This window comes from Euleptes europaea, chromosome 4 (assembly GCF_029931775.1).
Source record: "Euleptes europaea isolate rEulEur1 chromosome 4, rEulEur1.hap1, whole genome shotgun sequence".
Classification (NCBI taxonomy): Eukaryota; Metazoa; Chordata; class Lepidosauria; order Squamata; family Sphaerodactylidae; genus Euleptes; species Euleptes europaea.
Window position 1 is genome coordinate 117,012,420 of NC_079315.1, and position 12,609 is coordinate 117,025,028.

Sequence of the window (12,609 nt, forward strand, 5' to 3'; positions counted from 1 at the left end):
CGGAATGTTGTTAGCCCAATGGAGCTTTTGCCTATGGACCGTTAATTAGGAGAAAATGCCATTTAAATTTTCTCTGATGATCTATTCAGACGTACAGGGGCCCATTTCTCCAAACAATTAAACCCCTGGAAAAGTGACTGGGGTTTCTAACGTTGTTGTAATATTGCCTTGTAAAAGGACCCCAATGTACATAGCATAGCCTCAGGAACAAAGACCGTTAGTAACACTTCAGAATCGCCACTAACCTGGAGCACCGAGAGCAGAGGAATGAAAATTGACAAATGAATCAAGAGGAATCAAGGCTGCATCAAAAGTTTTATTAGATTTAGAATATTTGGTCACTGCACATAATTTGTCATTGAGAGCAAACCATGAGAGCGCTCTCTCTCACTCTCTCTGAGGCCTTTTCAAGACCATGGACGCTATATTCTTGCAGGTGGGACTTGTAGTGGCTCTTGGTAAACCTTCTCTATCTCAATGAAAGAACCCTACAATTTCTCCCCCCCCCCAAAGTCTAATTTGGACAAGTCCCACAAATGTCCCCCTAGGTTTTGTTCCTTCTTCACAAAACTTTCATGACGGCTTTTCATCCAAGAGAGGAAAACTTGATAACGCATACATTGACAGTCAACATCCATGTCCAGGTGAAGTGCAGAGATACGTTTCGTCTTCTCGGTCCAATGATAAAGCAACATAATGCACTTAGAAAAAGTTAGCCTTCTTCTGTAGATGTCTTCTGGCCAATTTAACAGGTGGTTGCTTATTTTCCAAATGTTAGGCCAGATGTCTAGATGGGGAAGCATATCTTTGATCGAATTTTCATAGAAACCCAGACGACGTTACTATCTAAACTACCAAAGAGTCAGTTTACTCCTTCACGTGACCTTGTGAATCAATTGACAACCACCTTGTGTATGAATTGCTGCTATCAGAAGCTGATGAGGTTCACTTCCTCCAATACTGGGTGGGGAAAAGAAAGAAAAATAAAAAATAAAACATAAAGTAAAATATGCAGTTAGTTTGGATAACTCCCTCTATTTTTTTCTAATACAAACAAGAAGCAGTATCTTGGGGCTGGCTGTGATTGAACCCTATAACATCTGAGTAAACTTTAGCCTTAGTAGAAGAAGAAAAAGACTTGGTTTTTATATGCCGACTTCCTCTACCACTTAAGGAAGAATCAAACTGGCTTACAACCGCCTTCTCTTCCCCTCCCCACAACGGACACCCTGTGATGTAGGTGAGGCTGAGAGAGCTCTTAAGAGAACTGTGACTAGCCCAAGGTCACCCAGCTGGCAGCCAAGGCAGCCACCCTCCCCAGTCCAGTTCTGGGCTGGAGAGTCAGCTGTGGGCTCAGCAGCCAAGGCAGCCACCACCACCCCGTTTAAAATGTGAAAAAATAAATAAATGCGAGGGACTAGACATCCTAACTTTATAGAAGACACAGGCATTTTATGGTATTTATTTATTTATTTGGTACACATAGTCGGCCCGACCAAGCGACATTTATGTTATATACGGCCCACCTTACAAACGAGTTCAACACCCCTGGTCTAGATGGAAACTCTTTTGATTTAATTTCAACCCGTTGGTTCTGGTCCAACCTTCTGGAGCAACAGAAAACAACTCGGCACCCTCCTCTATATGACAGCTCTTCAAGTACTTGAAGATGGTTATCATGTCCCCTCTTAGTCTTCTCCTCTTCAGGCTAAACACATCCAGCTCCTTCCACCTTTCCTCAGAGGACTTGGTCTCCAGACCCCTCACCATCTTTGTTGCCCTCCTCTGGACACGTTCCAGCTTTACATCTTTCTTAAATTGTGGTGCCCAAAACTGAACACAATACTCTAGGTGAGGTCTAACCAGAGCAGAGTAAAGCGATACCATCACTTCGCGTGATCTGGACACTATACTTCTGTTGTTGCCCTCCTCTGGACATGTTCCTACTTGTCTACATCTTTCTGGAATTGTGGTGCCCAAAACTACTACTAGAAGAAGAAGACAACGAAGAAGAAGAAAAAGAAGAAGGAGGAGGAGGTGGTGGCGCCGGCTTTTATATGCCAACTTTCTCTGCCACTTAAGGGAGACTCAAACTGGCTTACGATCACCTTCTCCTCCCCTTCCCACAACAGACACCCTGTGAGGTAGGTGGGGCTAAGAGAGTGTGACTTTCCCAAGGTCACCCAGCTGGCTTCGTGTGCAGGAGTGGGGAAACAAACCCAGTTCACCAGATTAGCCTCCGCCAGGGAAGGAGAGCCTACCACCTCCCGAGGAAGCCTGCTCCACTGAAGAACCGCTCTAACGGTTCGAACGTTCTTCCTAATGTCTAGACAGAAACGTTTTTGATTTAGTTTCAACCTGTTGGTTCTGGTCCGACCTTCTGGGGCAACAGAAAACAATTCGGCACCCTCCTCTATATGACAGCCCTTCAAGCACTCAGTCGTCTTCTCTGTTATTTACCTCCATGCCATGGAAAGGTTCAGCTGTGCATTTCTATACATTAGAGGTCCCCAACCTTTTTGAGCCCCTGGGCAACTTTGGAATTCTGACACATTGTGGTGGGTGCAAAATTGCTGCCGCAACTTACGTTCAATCACACACTGAAAATACTCGTGGTGTGGTGGCAGCTGCCGCTGAAACAATGTTTTTTTTTAAAAAAACAACAACAACAACTGCACAGCCAATCAAATATCCAGTGCCCAATCAGAAACCCTGCTAGGGCAAAAGACCCACCTGGCTCCGACCACTTTCTCAAAACACTTGGCAGAAAAAGTGTTGGTGGGCACTGCAGCGCCCTCACGCATCACATTGAAGACATCTACCATTCTTTAAGTCTGTTAAAGGGACAAGCCACTTTTTCCGCAGGGCGTTGGCCCAACACCCCATCTCTTAATTGAGTTGTATTTCACTTTTTCTTACTTAATCAGGTTCATGCTTCATTTTTTGGTCCTAACTTTCATAAAAGGCACTGAAGTTCTTTTTCCTCTTGGCCAGTGGAAATTCCGTGTGTAGCAAGGAGTCATAGAGCCAATGCTTAACGGGGTTTTCGTAATGCTACCTATCCAACATGGTGGCTTAATTCCCCCCCCCACAATGCTTTGGCTCCTTTCATAGCATCTGAGCATTTTACACATGGTGTTTAGGAATCTCAATATAATTGCTAGCTAACTTGAGGAAGTCCTCTCCCTCCCTTTCACTCACAATGAAGAACAGAAAATCCAATGTTAGCGGCACAGAATTTCAGTCTCCGGATACCGCTGTCTTTATTTTATTAATGCTGTTGGTTCTTTCGGAGAAAGGAAATTGCTAAATCAGATTTTTTTTTTTTTACCATCCCCAAATGAACGAAGCAAGAACTGCCTCGCCTCCTTTATTTATTCTTCAGATATCTGTATATAAATTACAAGCCCAGAGACTGTTGCTTCTCTGGATTATTAGGTTAAAGAGGGGCTGTAAACCCGTTTAGATTTCTGCCCAGACACAGATTAAAAGCCTTCTGACAGATTGGTGCATTCTCTTTTGTGGGCTGGGAGGAAACTGGAGTCACACTGGATTGTGTTTTGCTAGGACATTTCTCAGACGTTTTGGAGTCTGTGTTACATCCCAAAGCTTTGTGTTCGGGGTGTCTTTCTCCCCCACAGCATTAGGACTTGATACAAACTGCCTCATAACCAGCTAGTCTAAAGCTTGCTCTGCCTTTCCTTCCTTCCTTCCTCTCTCTAAGTTGCGACATAAAAACTTTTGCTGATAAAACTGAATACAAAGACCCCAAGGGAGGAACCTAACCTAACCATGAAGCCAACTGTCTGTTTGCCAAAGCTATAAATATCCAGTGACTTCTTGACTGTACACGCAAGTCCTTAATTCATAATCCTTAGAACCCCAGTGTGAGGGTCTCTGTCTATGTGTCTCTGCTTCCCATCACCTGCTTTGTTATCAGTGAACTCGTAAAAGCAGTTCACACCTTCTGGTCTCAGGCGCCAGGCCTGATTGCCCCAAGTATCTTCCCCCCGCTGTTCTTCCTGTCAGTACTCCCTCAGGCCGATGCGGCCTTGGAAGTGTGATAGCTTCACCAGACTTCCTGGGACTCGTCTGATGTTTTGTATTATGCCAAGCTTGTAACTTCCCATAACAATAAGTGTGAACCCCAGTGCCCCAGTGCCCTGGAGTCAATATATTCTGTAAACCCGAATAGCCCCTCACTTGCAACTTTCTACCTGTGCCTGTCTCATCTCCTGATGTCTTCAATAAATCCTTTGTTTCTTTACCACCGTCTGAACATTTGATTTGGAGAAGCAAACTCAGAGAGAGGGGATCTCTCACATTAAGTTGCAAGTCCTTGCCTCTCGGACTGCTGCTGTACCTTTTGGGACAGAATGCAAGGCGACGAGGAAAACACCCCTACTACCCCTGTGGCACCGAAGGAACCGGTGGTGCCGGAGAAACCGGACCCCAAGGAGGAGGGTGCCAAGCCAAAGAAACCTAGGGATCCCATCCCCGACCAAGGCCGGGACGGACGTCCCCGAGGACTTTTCAACAATTGGCTGGACTCCCCCAAGGGTTGGTCTCTCTCCCGAACCGCGGCGAAGGATCGCCGATTAGCCTTCCCCAGCACGGGACTCGAAGGGGACCCGGCACGCAAGGAGGCCCTGATGGAGGAAGAACGCAAGCAGTGGCAGGAGGATCGCCAAGCTATGCAGGAGCAGATGGAGACCATGCAGCGTGTGATGGGTGAGATGGCAGCGGCCCTTGACGCACTGAAAGTGCAACCGCCCGCCGGCAATCTCCCGGACGGGGCACCGGCAGCCCCTCCCGCACCTCCTAGCCTCCCGTCCCGTCGGGACCTGAAAGTCACGTATGACGGTTCAGGGGACCAGTTGACCTTTTTCATGGTCCAAGTGGACATTTTTATGCGAGAACAAGGCCGAACCTTCACTTCCGAGGAGTCCCGGGTGCAGTACGTGGCTTCCTTACTGCAAGGGGAGGCGGCCGCCTGGATGGTGTTGCAGTATGAACTCCGCTCGCCGGTGCTGCGAACCCTGGACGAGTTTATGGTAGCACTCCGAAACCGCTTTGAGGACCCGACTCTGGGTGAGCGGGCTAAAGCCTCCCTGATGCAACTGCGCCAAGGGACCAAGTCGGTGGCGCAGTATGCAAGTGAGTTCCAGTCACTGGCCAGCCGAATCCTGGACTGGAGTGAGGCCACTTTGGTACAGTGTTTCAGGGAGGGCCTCAACCCGGACCTCCAACATTGGGCCTTTATGCAAGGGAACCCCCCGGATGTGGAAGGTTAGGTTCGCCACGCTGCCGACATCGAGAATCGCAAACAACTTCTGACCTTGTCCAAACAACGCGTTGGACGAGACCCGAGACCCCGGAGCGACCGGGGCCGAGACTTCCGACTGGGGGGCAGCGGGGGTCCCTCGGCCGCTGAACGCCGCAAGCGTTTTGAGACCGGTGTCTGCCTGACCTGCGGAGGTAAGGGACACTTTGCGTCGCAATGCCCCTCTCGTTCGGGCCGTCCCAACCCCCCACGCCAAGCCCCGACCGAACCACAGAAGGCGGCTGCCGAGGACCAGCCCCGCCGCAGGAGCGGACCACCGGGCCGACGTTCCGGCGCACCCTCCGCTCTCCATGCGCGCCCCCAGGACGGGGTCTCCACTTCTACTGGCCCAACGGGGTCCCGGATTACAAGTACTACTTTTGATTCGGACGGGTCCCCGACCGCCACCACTCCTTCCCCCTCTTCCAGCGAGGAGGAGGAGTGGGAACAGCCGGCAAAAAACGCCGTCGGTCTGCTGTAGAGGGGGCTCCGCAGCAGACCGCCCCTGTTGTTGTGCAAGGAGCTCCACCGATGGTAAGCGCCCAAGAGGACAATGTATATGTGCGTGTTCACCTTTCCCTACCAAAAGGGGGTCCCAGTTTAGAATTCCCCGCTTTGGTTGACTCGGGGTGTGCCCGCACCATGATTAGTGAGGACACTGCCAAGAAACTGGGAGTCCGGCGCAAGCGGCTTCCGGGACCCCTCCGTTTTTCCCAAATGGACGGGAGTGATTTTAAACGGGGCCCGGTGACCCACAGAACTGCAGCCGTGATTATGTCCGTGGGGGAGCATTGGGAACGCTTGTATTTCACCATCGCTCCTATAGTAACCCCTGTGGTGTTAGGGATGAACTGGCTACGGGGACACAACCCATCCATCGACTGGGTTGAACGGGTGCTCTCGTTTCCCGAAAACCCCTGTAGGTTACATGACAAGGAACGGGTTGTCCGGTCTCCGGCCGCCGCTGTGGTAGGGTTCCCCCCCCAGCCACCGTTCCTCCTCAACTGCCCACTGAATACTCGCAGTTTGCGGACGTCTTTGATGTTAGGGAATGTGACGAACTACCCCCCCACAGAGAGACGGACTGTGCCATCGAAATTGTGGGGGAAGGCAAACTGTCTAAAGGGAAGATCTACCCCATGAGCCCTAGTGAAAAGGCGGTGTTACGGGACTATCTGGATGCCAACTTGGCGAGGGGTTTCATACGCCCTTCCAAGGCTCCTTATTCGGCCCCAGCCTTCTTTGTGAAGAAAAAGACGGGAGATTTAAGACTGTGCATTGACTTTCGTAGGCTAAATGCCGTCACCCAGTCTAACGCTTACCCTCTCCCTCTTATTCCCGACCTTCTAGCACAATTAAAGGAGGGCCGAATCTTCACCAAACTGGACTTAGTGGAAGCATACCACCGCATTCGCATTAAAGAAGGAGACGAGTCCAAAACAGCCTTTTCCAGCTGTTTTGGAATGTTTGAGTACCTAGTCATGCCTTTCGGACTTTCGGGGGCTCCCAGTGTGTTCATGCAATTAATTAATGAGGTTTTACATGATTTGCTGTTTCGGGGGGTGGTGGTATTTCTCGATGACATCCTTATTTACTCTGAAACCATGGAAGAACATGTGCGCCTAGTGCGAGAAGTGCTCCAGCGGCTGCGGGAGCACAAACTATATGCTAAGGTATCCAAATGTGAGTTCCACCAACCTTCCATTACATTTCTTGGGTACGTGATTTCCCACCAAGGGTTAGAAATGGACCCCGCAAAGGTACAGGCGGTGCGGGATTGGGAACCCCCCACTACCCGCCGCCAGCTTCAGCAGTTTTTGGGATTCGCTAACTTTTACCGAAACTTCATTCCCAACTTTGCCCAAGTTGCGCTTCCTCTCACTGCCCTGTTGCGTACCAAGGACAAGGGGGCTAGCGCCGCGCTTCCCTCAGCCCGTTTGCAATGGTCCCCCCAGTGCCAACAAGCTTTTGAACGTTTAAAGCTGCTTTTTTCATCCGAACCCGTTTTAGCTCACCCGGATTGCACCAAGCCTTTTGTGGTGCAAGTGGATGCCTCGGATGTGGCCATGGGCGGGGCCCTATTGCAGAGGGATGAAGGGGGGCGGTTGAGGCCATGCGCCTACTTCTCCAAGAAGTTTTCCCAGTCCGAAATCAACTGGGCTATTTGGGAGAAGGAGGCGGCGGCGGTCAAACATGCCCTCACCATATGGAGGCACTTTTTAGAAGGTGCCGAACTGCCGTTTGAAGTGTGTACCGATCACAAGAATCTCGAGGCTCTCAAGGGAGCTAGAAAGCTCAACGCCAAACAAATTCGGTGGGCCCAATTCTTCGCAAAATTCCGGTTCACCCTCAAGCATGTCCCTGGCAAAGAAAATGCCCTAGCCGACGCTTTGTCACGACTTCCCCAGTATCGCAACGATTTCGATCGCCCAGTCGACTCCCTGTTCACTCCCGAGCAGCGAGGGGAGGTTCCTAGCTTAGCCGTCACTACCCGGTCCCAAGCCCAACAACCAGAGACCCCCCCTACGCTCAAAGGTATCCCGGAAGCCTTCCAACAGCGGCTCCGGGACGCCTCCTTACAGGAGGAGGAGCACCATCTCCTCCCCACTGGCTTGGAACGAACCAACACCTGGTGGGTGCAAGGGGGGAAACTATATGTCCCATCCTCCCTTCGTAAAGAGGTATTGGGACTTGTACATGGTGCCAGGTTGGCGGGTCATTTTGGTTTCATAAAAACTCTTCACCTGGTACGAAGGCAGTTCTGGTGGCCCGGTATGAGATCCGATGTAGAGCTGTATGTGCGCAGCTGCCCCACTTGCGCCACAGCTAAAAGACGGATGGGAAAACCCCCAGGGCTTCTCAAACCGCTTGAGAACCCCTCCCGTCCCTGGGAAGTCATTGCCATGGATTTTATCACCGACCTACCTCCAAGTCGGGGAAAGACGGTTCTCTGGGTAATCACGGACCTCTTTTCCAAACAGGTCCATTTCGTTCCATGTGCAGGTCTTCCTTCAGCCCAGGGCTTGGCTAAACTGTTCGTCACACACGTCCTCAGGCTACACTCGATCCCGAGGAAGGTCTTCTCCGACCGGGGGGTCCAGTTTGTTGCCAAATTTTGGCGAGCCTTCCTAAAGCTAATGGGGGTGGAGGAACAGGGCCTTTCTTCCGCCTATCACCCCCAGACGGATGGTCAAACTGAACGAGTAAACGCGGTGGTAGAATGTTATTTGCGTTGCTATGTAAATTTCCACCAGGACGACTGGGTCGACCTGCTGCCATTTGCCGAATATGCGTACAACAATGCGCCTCATTCCTCTACCGGCTTTAGTCCCTTCCAAGTAATATACGGGACGGAATTCGGTCCTTTCGGTTCCGCTCCCGTCACGCCAGATCTCCAGTCCACCCCTGACCTTCAGGAGTGGATTCAGGTAGTCAAATCTACCTGGCCATGGCTGCTCAAGAATCTTGAGAGGGCAAAAAGCAAGTACAAGGAACAGGCAGACAAACACCGGTCTCCGGGATGGGAACTTAAGGTGGGGGAGCAAGTCTATCTGTCCACTAAAAACCTCCGCTCTCTTCGTCCCTGCAAAAATCTGAGCGACCGTTATGTGGGACCTTTCCCCATTACCAGAGTAATCAACGAGGTTACCGTGGAACTGGAACTCCCAAAGACCCTCAAGGGGGTCCATCCAGTCTTTCATATAAGCCTCCTCAAACCTTATGTGCCAGCTCCCCAGTTCCACCCCCCTCCCGCACACGAGATTCCTACCGTGGTAGGGAGGGATACCCATTTGGAAATATCCAAGGTTTTAGATTCCAAATGGAAGAAAGGGAAACTGTTTTACTTTGTTCGTTGGAAAAACCTTGGGTCCGCTCACGACGAGTGGGTGGCCGCACCCCACATGGCGGCCCCTCGCTTGATCCGAGAATTCCACCTCGCTTATCCCGATAAGCCTCGCCCTCTCGAGGACCCTGGAGGGGGGCCTTAAGGGGGGCAGAATGTGAGGGTCTCTGTCTATGTGTCTCTGCTTCCCATCACCTGCTTTGTTATCAGTGAACTCGTAAAAGCAGTTCACACCTTCTGGGCTCAGGCGCCAGGCCTGATTGCCCCAAGTATCTTCCCCCCCGCTGTTCTTCCTGTCAGTACTCCCTCAGGCCGATGCGGCCTTGGAAGTGTGATAGCTTCACCAGACTTCCTGGGACTCGTCTGATGTTTTGTATTATGCCAAGCTTGTAACTTCCCATAACAATAAGTGTGAACCCCAGTGCCCCAGTGCCCTGGAGTCAATATATTCTGTAAACCCGAATAGCCCCTCACTTGCAACTTTCTACCTGTGCCTGTCTCATCTCCTGATGTCTTCAATAAATCCTTTGTTTCTTTACCACCGTCTGAACATTTGATTTGGAGAAGCAAACTCAGAGAGAGGGGATCTCTCACACCCAGCTTCTAAAATAAACGTGTTTCTAGTCCTCAAGGTAGTGAGGAAAGGTTTGGAAACACCTAGGCCATGTCTGGGAAAAACTGTCAAGGAAAAGGAGGGGTTTCATGGACCCTTATAATTCTCTACACTCCACCTTGAATGCAGAATAAATTATGACTTGATAAACGAAGCTGTTTGTTTCTTTCATTTGCATGGTTTCAACGCCGTATAACTGGTGTTTCTTGGCACAGAATTTGGGATGCCTGCTATAGAACATCTGAAGGGAAGGTGATTGTAAACCAGTTTGAGTCTCCCTTAAGTAGTAGAGAAAGTCGGCATATAAAAACCAACTCTTCTTCTGGTGAGCCTGCAGCTGACTCGCCAGCCCAGATCTGGACAGGGTGGTGGTGGTGGCTGGGTGAATAAAATAAAAGAATAAAAAAGAGGGAGAGGGAGAAAAAAACAAAGAGGGATGGGGGGTAGGTGGCTGGGCTCGCAGGGCACTGCAGCCCGGCTGTGCATAGAAGGGGATGGGGATAGCTGGGTGGCTGGGCACGCCAGGACACTCTGGCCTAGCTGCGCTCAGGAAAGAAGGGGCGGGGTGGGTGGTCGCATGGGGCCGCTCAAGGCTCACAGCACCCGGGCGAGGTGGGGTGGAGAGGGTGAGTGCGCTGGGCCACTTAGCCCTCGCTGCACCTGGGAAAGGCGAGGCAGGGCTGGGGAGGGTGAGTGCGCCAAGCCGCTCATCCCTACTGTGCCCGGGAAAGGAAGGCGCGGCATAGAGGGCAGGTGCACCGGGCCGCTTGTCACTCCTGTGTCCGGGAAAGGCGCAGTGCGGCACGGAGGGTAGGTGCACCAGGCAAGGTGTGGAGGGTGGGCACGCCGGGCCGCTCGTCCCTCCTGCGCCTGGGAAAGGCGAGGCGGGGTGGGGAGGGTGGGCATACCGGGCAGCTCAGGGTTCGTAGCGCCCAGAAAGGCAAGCAGCGCTGGGGAGGGTAAGCACGGCGGGCCGCTCGGGGCTCGCAGTGCCAGGAAAAAATGAGCAGGGGTGGGGAGGGTAGGCGTGGCGGGCCGCTCAGCCTTCCTGCACCTGGGAAAGACAGGGCGGGGTGTGTGGGTGGCAGCACGGAGTCCCTCAGGCCGGAAAGGTCCGGAGGAGGATAGGAAACCCAGAAAGGGAGTGGGGAGTGGGGGCTGTCTGCCTTGGTTTGCGGGCCGGAGAAGAGCCCTCCGTGGGCCGGATGCGGCCCGCGGGCCGCATGTTTGACACCCCTGATCTAGACATTAGGAAGAAATTTCTAACAGTTAGAGCGCTTCCTTGTTAGAACAGGCTTCCTTGGGAGGTGGTAAGCGCTCCTTCCCTGGAGGTTTTTAAGCAGAGGCTAGGTGGCCATCTGTCAGAAATGCTGATTCTATGAACCTAGGCAGTTCATGAGAGGGAGGGCATCTTGGCCATCTTCTGGGCATGGAGTAGGGGTCACTGGGTGTGTGTGGGGGAGGTAGGTATGAAATTCCTGCATTAGGCAGGGGGTTGGACTAGATGACCCTGCTGGTCCCTTCCAACTCTATGATTCTATGATTCTTATTCTTTTCCTCCTCCTCCAGCTTCTCTCCTTTTCGAACCAAGCAAGACCAACATGGCTTGATAGCACCACTTTCCATCTCAGACTGACCACAATTTCTGCTTTATCTTTAACAATGCAAAGCACATAGCTCCGAGACAGAATGCCGGGCTCCAAATGCCAGTCACAACTTTTTCTTTTTTTTTCTTTTGCTGCGGTTGCCAGTTTTAATCTTTTCTTTAAAAAAAAGAAAAAAGGTTAGAGTCCACTTCCGTGTGACCCTGCCAATTGGTTTCCAATGGCAAATGGCCAAGGCCTGCTACCAAAGCCCCCGAAAACTACCTGGAAAGAGGAAAAGGCTTGTCTTGATCCTTCCAGTTAATTAAACTTGATATCCATCAGTAATAACATATATTTACTTTTGCTTAAAAAGGCTTGTAAACTAAAAAAAGTCAAACAAAACTGAAGCCGGGGTTGTAGTTTGCGGGCAGCGGAGATAAGGGCTTTTAATAATGTCAGCTGTTATAAAGACTGCATTTTGTTGGCTTCACGTGTCAGAAATTAAAGATGCAATTATTTTCAACCTTAATTAAAAAAAAAGTCTTAACAAAAATATCTTCTGCTATTGTGGAATATACGAAGTTTGAAATGAACGCTTTGTAAATAAAAACTACTGACGTTTCTGGACTTTGACATGGTCATCATGGGGATACTTTAATTTCGCCCAAAAAATAAACCATGGCTACCTCCCCATCCGAGAGCCAATGTTGTGTAGTGGTTAAGGTGTTGGACTAGGATCTGGGAAACCCAAGTTCGAATCCCCACTCTGCCACTGAAGAAAAGTTGGTTTTTATACCCTGATTTTCTCTACCTTTAAGGAGTCTTAAAGTGGCTTACGATCACCTTCTCCTCCCCTCCCCACAACAGACACCTTGTGAGGTAGGTGGGGTTGAGAGTGTTTGGAGAGAACTGTGACTAGCCCAAGCAAGCCCGAAATTTCCCTACGCGCTGACAAGGCTCAATTCGAAACCGCGTCCGAAGGCTACATTTCAAATGCAGAGTAACAGAACAGAACATGCTTGCCGTTTTAAAACGGTTGGCCAAAGGAGGAAGGGAGAGGTTATGAATGAAGGAGCCCGTCTGAAAAAAGCAAAAATGGATGGCCGAGATCAAATCTGGAAACTCTGATTTATTAGCCCAACCTGGAAAACACATTAGCAGGCCGCGGGGAAAAGAGGGCTGAGAAATGAGGTCCTATCACAGAGGTATCCAAAAGAAATCAGCGCTTCTGGCCCCACGGGGA

At 50.7% G+C, this 12,609-nt stretch overlaps 1 protein-coding gene across 1 annotated transcript in view; it reads right to left on the reverse strand.

Moving 5' to 3' along the window:
* Nucleotides 1-929: 929 nt before the first annotated feature.
* The window catches only part of PIK3C3 (phosphatidylinositol 3-kinase catalytic subunit type 3), a 112,046-nt gene continuing 100,366 nt past the window's right edge, over nucleotides 930-12,609 (reverse strand). The window contains exon 26 of the mRNA XM_056848007.1: nucleotides 930-960. Coding sequence (XP_056703985.1) covers nucleotides 946-960 — 15 coding nt within the window. The 3' untranslated portion in view covers nucleotides 930-945. The remainder of the gene's footprint in view (nucleotides 961-12,609) is intronic.